The sequence below is a fragment of the Antennarius striatus genome, chromosome 10, assembly GCF_040054535.1.
Source record: "Antennarius striatus isolate MH-2024 chromosome 10, ASM4005453v1, whole genome shotgun sequence".
Taxonomy (NCBI): domain Eukaryota; kingdom Metazoa; phylum Chordata; class Actinopteri; order Lophiiformes; family Antennariidae; genus Antennarius; species Antennarius striatus.
Window position 1 is genome coordinate 6,244,938 of NC_090785.1, and position 17,333 is coordinate 6,262,270.

General features: G+C 36.0%; 1 protein-coding gene across 7 annotated transcripts in view; it reads left to right on the forward strand.

Annotated features, from left to right (window-relative positions):
* The window catches only part of diaph2 (diaphanous-related formin 2), a 377,371-nt gene that overhangs the window by 210,059 nt on the left and 149,979 nt on the right, over nucleotides 1–17,333 (forward strand). For all 7 annotated transcript variants that reach the window (XM_068325221.1, XM_068325222.1, XM_068325228.1 and 4 more), the window contains 2 exons: nucleotides 11,950–12,051; nucleotides 14,806–15,045. In XM_068325221.1, the coding sequence (XP_068181322.1) occupies nucleotides 11,950–12,051; nucleotides 14,806–15,045 (342 nt within the window). The remainder of the gene's footprint in view (nucleotides 1–11,949; nucleotides 12,052–14,805; nucleotides 15,046–17,333) is intronic.

A 17,333-nucleotide genomic window follows, 5' to 3' on the forward strand; every position in this document is an offset into this window, starting at 1 on the left:
TAGTATTTTTTTTTTTTTAATGTGCTTATTGGATTGCTTTTTGTGAATTTAAAGGTCACCTTCATAGTTGCCCCACAGTTACAGACAGATCCATGCAATGTCTGGTCTTAATGATGTTTTTAACGCTTTTAAACATATAAGTTGAAACATACACAGAGAATATAGCGGCTTCTTAGAAACTAATAAATGCCAAATGTTTTCTACTTGTCTCCTTTATAAATGTCTTATAAACCAGTGTTAAAATTTATTGAGTTTCTTTAAAAACAGAGAAGTTTATCCTACACATATTTCTTATATTTTACTTACATGTTTTATTTGTTTGAAAAGTACTATTTATTTTTTTATTCAATGCAATAATAGATAATTTTATTTTAAGCTTTTTTTAATATATGGACCTAGAGCTGGCCATGCAAATTCTATTCATGGCACATTTGGACTAATAGAAAAAGTATTTGTGGTCTTGCACCAATGGATCACACAGTGTTGGCTCAAACAATTACATTTACTCACAACGCCTTCTATTTCACAGACTGCATTTCAGCATGTAATGCAAAAGTGGTTACACAGTTTGAAAGTAATTACAGACCATGAAAGAGCTAAATTTCATCGACAGGTGATGTGGAACGGTCAACATTTTTATACTTATAAAACATACATTCAATGCTGATGAGGATGTTGAGTACCAAAGTACCAACAGCATTTTGAGAGTTTCATGTCAGCTGTAATTTCATCAATAACTGTTACTTCTACTTAAATAAAAATAATGATAATGATCACAACAATTATGTGTGACTTCTGAAAGGAGATTGTCTTCAAAATGTGTCCACTACCCTTGGCTTCCTATGACAAATATTGAAAACTCTTTTGAAGGGCAGCACAATTTCATTTGGTTTTGACAAAGGCAGAAATGTTACAATCAGTTTTTGGTTTTGTGGATATTGGCAATATTTGAAAATGCTGTTTTGTAACAAAAGTTCAGGAACATAGTTTTATTTGTACAAAAATTGTAGGCTCAGCCCGACAAAAAAAGACTTCATTGTAAAAGGCAATCATCCAGAAATTAGCTCACAAATTAAGCAAGAGAGCGAATGACACAAGCCAAGGAAACCCAGTTAGTGCTGCATACAGAGGCACTGGAGGGAAGAAAAGAGACTTCCTGCTGGGCGACACAGTCCTGAGTGTGGCCTCCATCTGCACAGTGCTCATCTACACTCATTATACTGATTAATCACTGTACACCACCCACTTTCAGCCATACTCCAATCACCATTTATCCACATGGACAACTGCACACACATACATCAGAAGTAAGAGCAGGAAGTAGGACTAGGAAGATGCATCTGTATTATGTGGGCAGTACTAAAAATAAATGCATTTACCATATTCTCGATGATATGCAGAGTGAAAAATTGTTTGCAGTAAAAACAGTGAAGGTGAAGTGGTGAACTAAAGAAAAGTTTTGAGTCAGGGTTATTTGCACAGAAAGTGCTACGTTTCCTTTTAAATGCAATCACACAGTTATAATCACAACCTAGATAGACTACCCACCCAGCCTGTTTATTATGCATTTTACTATTAAAACATAAATACAGGTAGTCCTCAACTTATGAACATTTGACTTTCGAACATTCAGAGATACAAACACATGCCGCCATATCCAACTATTTAAGTGCAGTTCCCCTTTCTACCACAACCCTCAGCCAAGCAGCACCGTCACATGCTGTATGCTACAGTACAGTACAGTGAATTGTCAACATAAGCAGCTGACTGCCTGTTGTTGTTGGATGCATTTAAAAACAAAAAACAAAACTTGTCTTAAAGTGTTTAGGGTTTTTTTTTCTTCTCCTCAAGGATTAATATAAAAGGAGCAAACACTTAACGTGCGTAAATGTATCAGAATTCAGAGCAATGGCTTGAATCATGAGTCATGCTTAATGGTAGATGTTGGAACTATACGTATATTTTTTGATTGGATATGTTATGATTTATTCTCATGTTTTGTTCTGTAGCATGATATAATGTGCTTTTAACCGTTTTCTAGTGATTTTAAGATTCCATTAGTTGTGTTGGAAAGATGTTAAGTTGAGTGAAATGAAGTAAACTTGATTGTTATTTATTTATTTATTTATTTTTAAAATGACATATAGTCAAGAACAAGTTAACTTAATGACCTGTACCTGTATTTTGATTCATGTATTATTTTTCTGTTCTCTTATGTTTCTGGTACTACTGTCTTAGGGAATAGTACTTTTGAATGAATGAATGAATGCTTTATTTCGAACATGTGCACAGAATAACAACAAAAATGAACACAACATTAATATTTAGAGTAGTTATGACATTTAAATGACCTCAAATGACAATTATAGATTGACTTTTAATTAATAACAACTTACGAACAATTCAACTTATGAATGACATCTTGGAACTAATTGTTCTTTTATGTTGAGGACTTCCCGTAATTAGCTTTACTAAGTGCAGTAAGTCACTCAAAAAAAAACAAAAAAAAAGAATTGAGGATAGTGGATTTTGGTGTAAAACATTTTTGACATAGCTTGTATTACAGGTAGATAGTTAAAAGTGCCATTTTATAACAACAAATATAAACCTTATGCTGATTTGATTTCTGTGTTTACTCTCATTGATTGAGCATTGCAGTTAAACACGTTTTTAAGTAATAAAAACCTTGTATAGACTCTTTGATAAAGAACTGATAAATTAGTTGTAGGTGGTCTTTTAGTACTTGATAGAAGGAAAATAACAAAGCGTGACAAAAGTCAACTCAGTTCAAAATTAATTGTGCCTTGGCATTATTTTGCAAATATGACTGAAAAGCAGGTAGAAAATTGATAAATGGATGGAATAGCAAAATATAAAGGGAATCAAAGAAACCAGAGGGGTTCATAATGCACCTAAAACTATGTAATAAAATCTTATTATCTTCTTTTTCCATCGACATGTGTACTGTAATGATGTGTCAGCAGGATGTGGCATTGTGCTGGCCTTGATGTACCCCTACAATGTGTCATACTGGCAGAGTGGCTAGATAAAGGCTGATTGGCTCTCTGCATTTTGCATTAAGGCCCATCAGCACCTCAGAGATGAAGCATACACTCCTTAATGTTGGCAGAGGGTCTTAGTTTCCATCAGTCATCCAGACTTTATTTCAACTCTTGCAATCCCACACTTCTTTTCTTTTTCATGCACCAGGTGTACATATGCACAGTACAAGCAAAAAGATAGGCAGTGAAGTTACGGACTCTGTTTTCGAATCCCTATACATTTTTGTCATTTATCCTCCAACCCGTGAGTATGTGCAATGGCCATGCAATTGTGTAAATATCAGGATGGAATGCATGCACATATACACTATAGGTATGTCTGCAGTATTCAAAATACTGGCACAACCCTGCAGTCACTGACTCAAACCGTCAATTTTAAATAAAAGGGCAATTTCAAGAAGCTCAAAAAATGCATTACAGCCATCCGACTACTATACCCTGTGTGACAATGAAGAAAACAATGAAAGACAATAATGAACATTGGCTCAGTGAAACCATATGGAGTCTCAGACATCTTGGCGAAGGTCTGCTTTTAAAGGGATGACAGGCTGACAAAGTGTTTCATTACTATTGTTGGCTGGCAACAGAAACAGTAAGAGAAGGTTTTGTATACCTTGTTTGTCTGAGAAAGAGTCAAGCACGTCTGTCCTTGGCTTCAGGGCCCTGGCTGTATTGTTTTTGCAGGACAGGACAACTAACCCCCTCAGGTCTGTTTAGTTGATCCATTGCTGTGTGCATAATTTATCTCACTTGCATTGTTTAAACTGTGTGAGTATGTATAGGATGCTGATGGTATTGACTTGAGTTGGTGTAGGACTAGGCATTAATTAAATTCTCTTACAATTACGGTCTTGTATTCCAGTTACATTGAGAGCAAAACAGTCAAGATGAGGCAGTGATTATGCTGCATTCCATTTCCACCGCCATTCCTGCAATTTAAGTGGAAATGGTTATTAATTATTACCAATAGTAATGTACAGTACAAGTTGAAGATAATGTATGTAACATACCGTTATTGAGTTTTGTATGCTGTCATTCATCCTCATTATGTTAGAACTAAAAGGATGATACACATATTTATTTGAATTATTTTTGCACTGAGTCATTTCCCCACTCTTACTCTGGAGGTTTGTTTAATGAACGACTGTATATAACTGCAGTGAGGATTTATACTAAATTATTCCACTCAGTTCAATGACAGAATATTCTGTTGTGATTTCCTTGGCTAACATCTGATTTAAGGTGTTCCATTATCATAGTTAAAGTACTGCAGGAAGCCTTTTTTGTCTTGTGGAAAAGGTCCCTGGAAAATGATTAGATAAGTTCATGTGGCTGACAATGCTGTTATTGTTGCATTACATATATTTGACAATCTCTGCAAGGAACTGTGTCCAAAGGAAGGAAGATTTCTTACTTACAGTGCGAGGGATTAAGTTGTATTGGTGTCCAGGAATGTAGATTAATGTGTAGCAAGTGTACTCCCTGAGCTCTCTAAGCTTCTTCTTTTGTCTGTTTTACTTGTGCAATTTTTCTGCATGACTACTTTGAACTCCCAGGTGGCTTAATTGGCACATCTTAGGGACTTTTTAAGTTTGCAGTTTACAAAGCATTATTGTTTCCAGTCTCATTCTATGTTTGACATCACACTGCCTATTGTTTCTCTGTCTGTTTGTACATTGTTGTTTAGTCCCTCATAATTCCCATTTAGACTCATTTTCATGTCACATGTGTAAAGCCAAACCTTATCTGTTCAAAACAAAATCTACTCTACACTGTTCCATATGGACTCATGTAAGTGACAATGGATGAATAGACATTTAAATACTTACAATGCTATTGCATTAGATTGCAATCCAGTTACTGAATATCAGTGATTGAAAATTTGAAGGAGACTTTTATGTGTATTATTTATATAAAATCATATACTTTATATACAGTAAACAAGCAATGTGTGTATAACAAGCGGTTAATCATATGAGTGCAAATAACGTCACTTATTTGTAATTTTTAACCTGCGGTCATAAACAGTTGCATGGTGTAAGGCTACAATTAGATTTAGGTATAGGTCACATGTGGGATTCAACATTATCAAGAAGCTAATGAAACAGAAAAAAAATAAATAAATAATTGAGAATATATGATTGCAAAAGGATAAATGCAAAGACTTAATACAAAGTGTTTTGTCGTATTTCCCCAAACAGCATTATTTTCTCATCTCCTAAACATTCAATGATATCTCATTGCTTAAAACGATCAAGTCATTACTAAATGTTTAAACCCAGTTTTTGGTGTGCATGTTTAATCAAATTCACGCTGATACACAATACAATCCTGGGGGCTTGTTTTGTGTACTATCAAAGTGGTTTCTCCATGTTGAAGAGGAGCTAGTGTGCACACTGTAATCAGCATTTCACTATCCTTTTTTTTAAATAAGAAAATTACAAAATGTCTAGCATCCCTTCAAACAAAAGAGAGTGGGAGAGACACTGTGTGTCTGTGTGTGTGTGTGTGTGTGTGTGTGTGTGTGTGTGTGTGTGTGTGTGTGTGTGTGTGTGTGTGTGTGTGTGTGTGTGTGTGTGTGTGTGTGTGTGTGTGTGTGTGTGTGTGAGAGAGAGAGAGAGAGAGAGAGAGAGAGAGAGAGACAGAGAGAGAGATTAGATATATTAGATGTAAAATAATAATGGTAAACACCAGCTTTCAGAGTCAGCTTTTGTTTTTGCACTACTTCTCTTCACTTCACCATGGCAACAACCTTTTCTGCCAGGTCTCACTCGAGTCTTTTGCATTAGCCTTGCTTGTTATTCTTGTTTATCTCTCTTGTCAATCACCTAGATCACCATGACGCTTATCCATATGCATGAACTCATTACATGTCGTAGCGCATTGGCTGGAGGTCAGGTGGCACCTATGCCAGCCTTGTTCTCAGCGGTAATAACAGGTGAATGCAGCAGCCTGGTATTTTGTTGGGCATCATTTACATGTTGTTGAAGTATAGATATGCATCGGGCCTACTAGATTAGAGCTTTAGCAGGAGAAAAGGGGTCCCCCTTGGGTGTAATTGGGTGGGTTTTGGCACACACCTCACAAGGCTCTTCTCCATAAAATTCTAGTTTAACAATGATGTGCATTGTATTAAGCTGATGTTGTGAGGCCGGAAAAATATGACATGGAAGGGTTCAGAGTAAAGTTGAGACAACGCGAAGCAAGGTATTTGCTTGATTATCTTTACAAAATCCAAAGTATTCCCTGCACTTTCCAGCGATTATCCATACACCACTGATCTGTACAGGTTGTGTGATTATTAGGGCTGTGAATATTCAAACAGTAATGTACAGGATTAACTTCTAAAAGCCTTTTTTTTGTTTATAAATCATTATCAAGCAGACTGGGACAGTCAGTGCTGTGACACAAACACCTACCCTACTTTGCCTCTGATTCACTTACCTTTCTACTCTAAACCTAAATACAGATTCACACTGAACATATACACATTTTTACGTCTTTCTTCTGACTGTAGTTTTGTAGGAAATACTTTTTTTCCTGCCAAACACATTTGTGCATCCAAATTTTAGATTTTTTATTTTTTTTATTTTCGGGCTTCAAAATTTGACAGCCCTTTTTGAAGCATCCTGGTACACCAAAAGTTCAATCATGGAACTGACGTTTGGATTCAGGCCTTGTCGATGGTGCGACTTATCAGTTAAATTGTACTTCAGAAAATAGTAGAAAAATAACTGTTCATGCTTTACTTATTTGTTGTTCCATCTCTCTTATTCCTCTTCTCTAGCATCTTCTTTTTTAAACATTTTGCTTACTGCTTGTCTTTCTGTACATTACGCCTCTATTTTTGTTTCCTTCTTGATCTTTCTACATTCTATTCATGTAAGTGCTCAGGTGTGATCGTTCCTCCTTATTCCCTCAAGACATATTTAATGTCATAGTAACTCTGTCAGGTTTCCCAACTCCAACCCTCATATTAGCCCCTCCCCCTTCTATCTCTCAGCTTTTATTCCTCCCCCTCACTGCATTTCTTTCTTTCAGGCTGCATTTCTCAGTTAGTTTAATGGGATTTTAGAATCTGTCACACTCAGTTTGTTGCCTGTCAGCCTGTCACTGTAGCTTAGCTCATGGTGGGATCTAAGGTGTTTGTGTGGTTCGGTGAAGTATATATTTTGTACGATCACAATACACCATATGAATGATGTTGATTGGGTAACTTATTTACTAGTGGGACAAGCTTTGTCTCATGTTGTTTTTTTCTCTCAAAGTTGTCAAAACTTGTTTAGGTCAAATGCTATAAATATGCTTCTAATAGTAAAAAAAAAAAAAAAAAAAGTAGTGGAAAATACACGCATTTGAATTACATTTTCAGTACTTAAATACCTTGAATACATACATAGTTGAAATAACTACATGCTTGATTGTTTGTGCTTTGTTTTTTTCTCTTGTTTGGGGAGGGGTGGTGGTGGTGTGGGGCATTTCCTGTGTTGTAAAAAATGTCAGGTAAGAAATATGGAATTTTGAAATTACTTATTGTCATTTTATTTTAAACTGCACCCTTTTGAATAAACAACACCTGAAAGAAAATCTTCCCACATATTGAGATTCCAGTTCTGTGTAACTGACCTTTTGTTTCAGATGGATGCTGTTACACCCACAAACTATTCTGCAAAGTTATCTTTTGCTTTTCTAATTTGATGCTTAAACTTTGTTTTGAAAAAGAACAGACAATCCACAATTTTTTTTATTTTTTATTTTTACTGTCAGTTATCAGTTCAAGAATTATGCTGTTATTGATTCAAACTGAAGTCGTCACTGATTTGATATGAGACAAGTGGAGAGCCTGCTGAGGTGTCGCTGCGGGAAGATGGTGGTCCCATGTTGCTCTTCGTCACAAAGCATCGACACAATACCACACGTTTCACTGTCTTCCAAGATGACGAAGAAAATAGTCTGAGACGTGGCAATTATATCTGTCAAGCAAATGGCAGACAAGTCTCATTTTCTGTCTTTGTTGTATACCGCTTGTAGACCAAGTTGATGAGAACACTATTTACTTATACCATCTTTCAGACATGTGGTGATTGTTCCTCTTCTTATTTATTCAGTCAACTATAATTAAAAAGTTATTGCTTAAAGTACTGCGTAATCAGTTAACTTGAGTTTGGTTATCTTTATGGTAAGTGAATGGAGTGTGGTGGATTTTACAATTCAGCAAAGGAAGTGAGATTGACCTCCAAAAATAGTGTAATTACAAGGGTACCTGGAATTTACAAACATTGTATACAGTGTAATATTCCTTCTAAAAAACAAAAAACAAACACATATAAAAAGCTGTCGACACTGACACCAATTACCAAAGCTTTGCTTAGCACTCTACTTTGATAGATACTAATACCTGCTATTTTATCAGCATACACTATTGCTGCGTTCATGTCTAATGCTTGCCTAATGCTTCTCTTGAAACTACATTAAGTTGACATGGATTCAAAGGTTCTGCATGACTACACTTAAGTCATTCTAAGATACTTGACAGCAACAAAGATCAAAGTATGGAAAACCTACAGATACTGTCATCCTCTACAAATATTTAGTCAACCACACTGTGTATCACATTGCTTGTATGCTTCACAGCTGCTTGTCCTCAACTACAGACCTTTCAGTCTGACATTCAGTGGAAATCCTTTAATAAAGCTGAATTATGTGTTGATATATTCATACGCTACCTAACATGTCCAGCTTCAAGGTTAATTTAAGGGGAACAAGACAAACAAGAAGATGAAAAATGATCCTTTATTGTAATCCTCTGTGGGGAAAATTTTTTTACACTCACATAGATCCATTTTTCCCACACATATATGACTGAAATATGCTTCTACACCCACCATTTCAAACATCAGTAACCGTATTGTGAGGAATTTCTGTGTTGACGGTACCTGTAAATCTACAGTTAAAGGAGTACAGTGTGTCATGATACTCTAATCTGATTAAGATTTACCAGAATGTCCCTATTAATGTCAAAGTTGTTGAAGGTTAATATATTTTGACGTGCACACAAATTATCCTATTCTGTGTGTGTTTTAAGACTAGTTATATCCCATTATACATTTTATGGGACATTTTTGTGTCAAACTGAGCATGTGGTTAACTGAGCTTAAGCATATTTTAAAGATCACGTGTTTAATTTGTAAAAGATAATATTTAAGGAAGCGAATACAATACAAAATACTGGATCTTCCTTTGGACAACAGAGTGATAAGAAATGTAGAAATGTAGTTTGAAGCTTACCCACCATTTTAAGACAATAACCCTGCACCACTTATTATTGTTGATATTACCTTATTATTATTATTTTTATTTATTTTTTTTATCACAAAGTAGGTTTTACCGTACAGTATAAGGTTTATTCAGGAGGCCCAGACTTTATTTTTGCTGGGTTTTGTTGGCAAGTGTAGCTCTGTGTTGCACCCATATCTTCACCCAAGGCCACATGAGAGTATGTAGTGTTGCAGTCATAATTCCAGTAATCTCTCCTACACTGCTTTGTGACTCCGGTGGCCTGTGGTGAGAAGTCTGGCCCAGCATTATCACACAAAGTTTCACACTTCCACACATATGGTGCTGCCTTTGTGTCAGTTGGGCTCTATGGGATATCTAATAATTAATAAGATAAACAAGCACCAAGCAGATTTTATGTCACATAGTTTTTCTTTTTTTTATTTTAAATAACAATACATTGTACATTAACATTATTATTTATTCTCTTTTTTTATTTTTATTGTTTTTTTATCTCAATAATTTCACATTTTTAACAAGCCCTTGCTCTGATGTAATACATTCCAAGGGATCTGATTTGAATTGGCACTGTTTTGTTTCCTATCCTGAAACACTCCAAGTCAAATATGAAGTCACTCTTAAAGGTGTGTGTAACTGTGAAATGTACCCTCTTTGACAAGCAAGCTGTGCCAGAGAAGTACAGTCTGTAATAATAGGATAGTATTAGTTGTAACTCTTTCAATAGATAATTAGTTTACTGGGGTGCTTTTGCTGCTTCATTCCAGACCAATGATACATTGTGAGAAAGAAACGCGTTACTAAATGAACTGCTATAATGCCTCGGTTTTGTTTTATGTCTGATGTATTGAACAGTGTCCTTGAAATCAACTTATTACTTATCACTCATTGAGGGTTTATTATGTTACTTATATACAGTACAGTATGTATACAAATCTGACAATGATGGGTCTTTTTGTTTTGCCAGTTCTCTTTTATGTCAGTTTTTATTAAAAATATACTGATGTGTGTGCAAAACACATTGTTGTCTGTTTTGTTTTGTTGTTTTTTTAATTTATGGCATTTTTTTAAATCACTTTTTATGAAATTGTGAATAGTGGTGAGTGCTTAATTAACATTAGCTTCCAATTTTTGTATTATGCAGGGGGTTAAAAGAATAACTAATAATAAAAAAAAAAGTGCAGTCATCATTCAAATCCAATATAAACACATCCTCATAAATCCAATTACATAAATATGCGTCATTGTATATCATTAACAATCCTTTCTAACTGTGCTGATATGATCGAAAGCCTACATTATAATTACACTATTGCTTGCTAGAGACTCTTAATTGGAGCTTCAACATAAGCCAGTAACATTTTAAATAATGACTGCCTCCAAAACAGGAATGCTAGACTTGCATCATGGCTTACTTTTTTTTATCGCTGAAGTCCCTGAGGCAATGGAAGAGATGTCATCATTAGTGGCCTTGGTGCTTGCGGTAGCTGTTGAAGTCTTAGTGGTCAGCCAAGCTGGTGGCCCAGAAGCACGGTCTACTGTATGGTTTTCCAGGAGAGGTTCCCATCTCACTTCGTGACCCTGTGCCAGACTGCTCCTGTTGAATAAATTTGAGGAGCTAATTAGGAAAGAGGCTTTGTTAAGAGCTGGAAAAGGTCACAGCTTCCTTCTCTTCCTCTGAGAAAGAGAAGGGAAAGTAGCTGTGGTCAATTTTATTAACTTGGCTGACCTTCACACAAACAATTAACATTTACAGGAACACAACCCCTACCATTATTTGCCTCATCTCCATCTTAATCTTTTGCTTCATGACCAGCAACAACCATTTTTTTTCTTCTGCTAGGGATATTTAAAAGACAAGTAGCAAATTAATGAAAAACCTGTTTCATGTATTTTAAGGATAATTTCAAGGTGATGTGGATTATGCCACATATGTTCAGTTATCTGTGTGTCCTTTGGTAATTTAACGACTAAAGGTCATAAGTATCCCCTTAAAAAGCCAACCTTGGGCAGTGATTATGTCACCCTGACTACTTATCCTCCACCCGACTGCCAGCCATCCTCCATGCCTTCAGGCTGTAATCCAGTTCTGTGTCTCTTGAAGACAAATGTATGGGCTAAAAAATATTTATCTTCTTTGACAGGGACAGAGCTTGAACAAAATGTTCCTTATATTATGCATTTATTTACAATTGTAAATAAAATAAAGTACTGCAGAATACATGTACTTGGTACCTGTACTCCTCTTTTCAGGGAACTTGCATCCTATTTTTATACTTGTCTTGGTAGCAACAACAACAACAAAAGTTTTTCAACTTTTATCGTACCAGATACGCAGAGTTAAATGTCAACACAGTCAGCAGGTTTGCTTGTATATGGACTATTTGCCCGTTCTACTGCTTATGGTATCCTGTCATCCTTGTGTTTGACGGTGATTTGTATTGAGACAGACTGAGAATGGGATTTATATTAACAGTCTCTCTCTCTCTCTCTCTCTCTCTCTCTCTCTCTCCCTCTCTCTCGTTCTCTTGCTTTCTCTTGCTTTCTTTACTTTCTGTGTGTGCTTGTGGGTTTGTGATTCTCCCATTTGCAGAACCTAATAAAGAACCTGCCAGAGCAGAAAGAGCTGAGTTCGCTTGCGGAACTAAAGGGTGAATATGAGGAGCTAGTGGAGTCGGAGCAGTTTGGCATCGTGGTGAGTATAATTTCCTAGTGACTGTTGGGTCGGCCCAAGAGACCACAGAGTAAGCACAATCATATGAGCAGCCTGCCATAGTGAAACACTTGCAAACTACATGAATTTGGACGTTAGATGGGCATGAAACCAGTGAATTTAAAGTTTGGGAGATGGTGGGTCAATTGAGCTGAAGACCTAACAATACATTTTTCTTTGAATATGTCATCACAATTTTAAGTAAGGATCATTTAGAGAGAGTTCAGTCATTGATGATTACAAAATATTGTGAAACAATAGCATTGCAATTCTAACCACACATATTTTTAAATTGTTCTGGTCTTTTTGCACCCTCTGTCTGTAAATCAAAGCTTAATAATGGAGCATGAGAATGCCTTGCAGTACTGGACCATGCTAGCAGCCGACTTAGCACAGTATTCTAGTATGTGGGTGATATGCTTAACATGCCCCAGAGAATCCTTGATCACCTCTGTCTCATACAATTAAAGACCCCACTGTGAAGTCCAATGTCAAGTACTTTCATATCAATTCCTTACTTTGTTGCCCTCTGTTTTATTTTCACTCTGTGCTGAAAAAGAACCACATGAGCCATAAGGAAAACTATGACTGCTGTTTCTGACTGTTTTTTTTTTTTTAATTTGTATCACATAGCCATATTTTATATACCATTTAGTAATGAGTAGCATATTTTTCTGATGCCTGATAAAAAAAAAAGTTAACATAGCCAAGGGATACGAATACCGTCTGTATAAAACTGATTTTAAAAATAAACCATCTTCAAGATATCCCTGACCTTTTGGATGTATAATCTGTGTCTTTTTTTCTGTATAGTAATATGATTATTGACAGAAACATTTAATAACATACTTAGATAAGCCTTTGTATTCAGAGATATGCAATAATAAACTGTAATTGGGCATTTCAATATGAAACACTTGAAATGTGGGTGTTATTTAATATTTTAGCTAAAATCAAGTTATTGATTAAAGATTAGGTCCTACATCAACCTATTTTATTTATTTAGTATTTTTTATTTATTTATATTTTACTAATGATGAGACACACATTTAAATACATAAACTGTATACATAGAACTTAAAGTAATACTGTTTTCTTAGCAGCTATTTTCCCACCTGTGTCTTTAAAGTCAGTGTTGTGCCATGAATCGATGGCACAGCAGGAAAAAGGAATCCCACTTATTTAAGTTTTAATCAGCTTCCCCTGTCATCCATTTACCAAGCTCCAATACCCAGTACTTTAGGGAACTGTAAAAGAGAGAAATATATTTTAACTTAAACTTTACAACAAGATCTTATAGGTACATTTCATAGTTTTACAGGAGAACAGTTCAATTAGACCCGGGGGTGACATTTGCGCTCCATTTCCCTAGCTGTTTTTTTTATTCGTTGAGTTTTTGACTGTTGCTTTTAGGAGATGTAATGAAGCAGGGGTTGTCAGGTTCCCAAATGATCTCACCAATTTTGTTATCATATACCACCCTACTGATGAAGTAGATCTGTTTATGAAGCTGTTTAGTTCCCCAAGGAAATAAGCCATGTTTAAGCTTCTCTGTGCCAGAGCTGTCACTTTACACAGTCGCTTTCATTGTGATTTCTTCTTATTGTATACAAATTAATTCTATTGAGAGACAGCGGGACCAAAATCTGTGTGTGTGTGTGTGTGTGTGTGTGTGTGTGTGTGTGTGTGTGTGTGTGTGTGTGTGTGTGTGTGTGTGTGTGTGTGTGTGTGTGTGTGTGTGTGTGTGTGTGAGACGAGGGGGGGGGGGGGGGGTTGACAGACAACTTGCCCATACACATGAATAAATTTGAGCAGTAATGAAGCATTATGGGTTGTATCTGAAGGTTGGCTTCAAGCACCAGATTATGCAGCAATCTGTGGTTGCTACTTTGCCACATATCTCACAGGCCAAACTCTATTTGTTTTAATTTGCTCACATTTTTATAGATTTTTTTTTTCATTTCAAGCCCAGAAGTATTGATTGAGGCTGTTTTATTATTTATGACAAATGTGTGGAAATGGAGATTCCTTTGTCCATATGGGATTCAGAAGGGAGACAGGAAAGATATTTGTCCCTTTAGCAAAAGAAAGGATGATTTTCAGCTTACCAAAACTAAAAACAGCAGTAATTACTCCAGAGATTCAACAGAATGGTGATATAAGAGTGGTGTACCCTTAAGAGAAGGTCTGTATTTGATCATGTAAGGAAATAAAGTCAAAATAAAAATGCAGCTACAAAAAAAAATGCAATCTCTCTGAGACTGTAAAGAGAAAAACAGAAGAAAAAACCCCAAAAACAAACAGCATTTCCTGGTAGTTGAGAATCACAGCCATTTTTACACCTTCATCTGTTTTAATTGTGTTTGCCGGTATGGAACACTTCAACTTGCAAGTGACAAAGTGTTGATTGTTACTAAACAGATGGAGGACAAATTACCATATGGGGTTATTCTGGTCCATCTACGTGTACATCCATATATCACTGGGTGCTACAGGCGTAGTCCATTCACATATTTATAGGAACACCAAAGGTGTGTTGGTAATAATTGGTTGATTTTGTTTTTATGCTAACAATTTTTAATTTAAGTGTTTTTAATATGGAATATGAGACTGTATTTTTACATACTCATAGTCATAGTGCTTGTGGCTACTTGCTATGTAATTGCCACGACATATGTATTTGTTTGGATACAATGCAACATACTTACAGTACACTGTTTTTAATTCTTTATACAGATGAGCTCGGTGAAGCTCTTACGGCCACGTCTAAATGGAATTCTGTTCAAGCTGACATTCGAGGAGCAGGTGAATAACATCCGGCCAGACATCATGAATGTGACTTTCGCCTGTGAAGAAGTGAAGAAGAGTGAAGGCTTCAGTAAATTCCTGGAACTGGTGTTACTGGTTGGCAATTACATGAATGCTGGCTCAAGAAATGCCCAGACTTTTGGGTTCAATATCAGCTTCCTCTGCAAGGTAATATGCCACCACAGTACATAACACACATGGAAGATTCTAAAGCGTCAATTGTCATTTACAATGAAATAAAATAACTTTTAAATATACAGTGCCTTGCGAAAGTATTGCCCCCCCCCATAAAAAACTTATTGACATTTTGCCACATGTCAGGCTTCAAACTTAAAAATAACTGAAAATATTTTTCAAGAATCAACAACATGTGAGACACAATCGTGAAGTGGAACCAAATTTATACAAGATTTTATATTGTGTTTACAAATAAAAAACTGAAAAGAAGGATGTGCAAATGTGGGACCAAATGACACACCGGTGCACTCTGTTTGTCATTGTTGTCATTTAGGTCAACATTGGATCATTCAGAAGTCATCAGGGAACTTCTGGAGTTGTTTAGCTTAGCTGAGAGAACAGGGGGCCAATATTTTTGCACATCCTACTTTTCAGTATATATAAAATGTTGAATGAATTTGGTTCCACTTCACAACTGTGTCTCACATGTTGTTGATTCATGAAAAATAGTTTCAGTTATCTGTAAGTTTGAAGCCTGAAATGTGGCAAAATTTCAAAAAGTTCATTTTGGGGGCCAGTACTTTCGCAAGGCACTGTATGTCATGAAATTTAGATCTGCATCCATGTGTTTAACAATGCACTGATGAAGATCGCTACAACAAGACATCCCATTGCATGTTCCACCTCACACAAGTACAAGGGTTTGTAGTTACACAATTGGAGAAAAATACCAGTGGTGAGTGAATTCTCTTGGAGGAGGGAGGCCATCAAGTGAAAATTGGAGCCCAGTGAGGCATTCGACTGAATTTTGAACTCGTTCCAACATCCAGAAACCACAAATCATGTGGACATACAGCAGGCAAAGGTGTTATGAAGACACCACAGTGCATTGGCTCTTCATTTCAGTGGGAACATTAACCAGTCAGGCTGTTCAAACAGAGCGTTCTACTCCATGGAGCCCCGCATCCAGCCTCAAGATCTGCAACGATCACTTTGGCATTTGTTCTATTTTCTTTGCGTGCGGCACAGGAAACCTCTCACAACAACACCAACAATCTATCAGGGAAAAGTGTTACCGCTGTTTGTGATAGTTATTCCACATATATGTCAGTTAAGAGGGAGAAAGATGTGCTGACACACAAACACAAAAATGCAAACACCTAGACACAGCCACTGGGTGAAGACAGGAAAAAAAACTTCACTGCTGCAGATCAGAACATGAGGTGATAGTTTTTTTTTATCCATGGTGTTGCAGAAGAAGCAACATCTTACATTAACAGGAACACATAAAAGGCACTATATAATATATATTGGTTCATTAACAAAAAGAAAGAGTAAAGTCACACATTTCAAATTGTAGCACGCAAACATGCCAACTCAGTTTTACAATGCTTAACTAACACAGAGTGGGTTGTAGCCACAGTCATTGTGGGCCAGTTATATGCCTCATGTCGTGATTGGCTGTAAGGAACATTATGTTGATACAAATAAAAAAAGGTAATCAAGTGTGTTTAAATTCAGTGAATTTAAAATGTATGTATTTGAATATTTTGAAGAAAAAAATAATTATTATATCATAATTATACAGTATATTCTATCATTTTTCCATCACAGTTGTATCTGTCACGGTCATATGCTGAATGGATACATTGAGACACAGTTGTGTACCTCTCAGTCAGACCAGTCCTACCTTCAACAATGATTGCTCTCAAATAATCTTCTCTGTAATGAGGGACTGGAATCTAAACAATTGAAAAGTTATATCACTGCAAATAATTTATTGAGGCCAGTTGCCAGCACAAAATAAAAGACTCTACAGAGACTTTGCAGAGATCTACAGAAGCCTTTCAATGATCAAATAGCACACATAAAGACAGTGAAGCTTACATGCAAATGAGTTAAGCAGTGAAACAAGGGGCATTTCACAATCGTATACATGTTCAATACTTCAATATTTCAGTGCAAAATCAAGTGAAATGTTTTTAAACAGTAACGTCTTAACCTGTGCTGCTTTAACAATTGAGTATTAAAAATGGTAATAGATGCTGTTTACGTTAATGACTGGGTAATTGACAAATGTTTAGATCCGTTGAACTATTTTTGTCCATTTCTAAGATGGACGTGATTGATTTTCGAATTTTGAAATGTAGATTGCTTTTCTCAGTAGTCCAATTGTACCAAAGAAAGATTTTTTTTTTAAAAAGTGAATTCTTTAAATGAAAAATTTGGTTAAAGAAGTACAAGTGCTGGTCACTAGACCAGCACTTTAAAAAACAAAC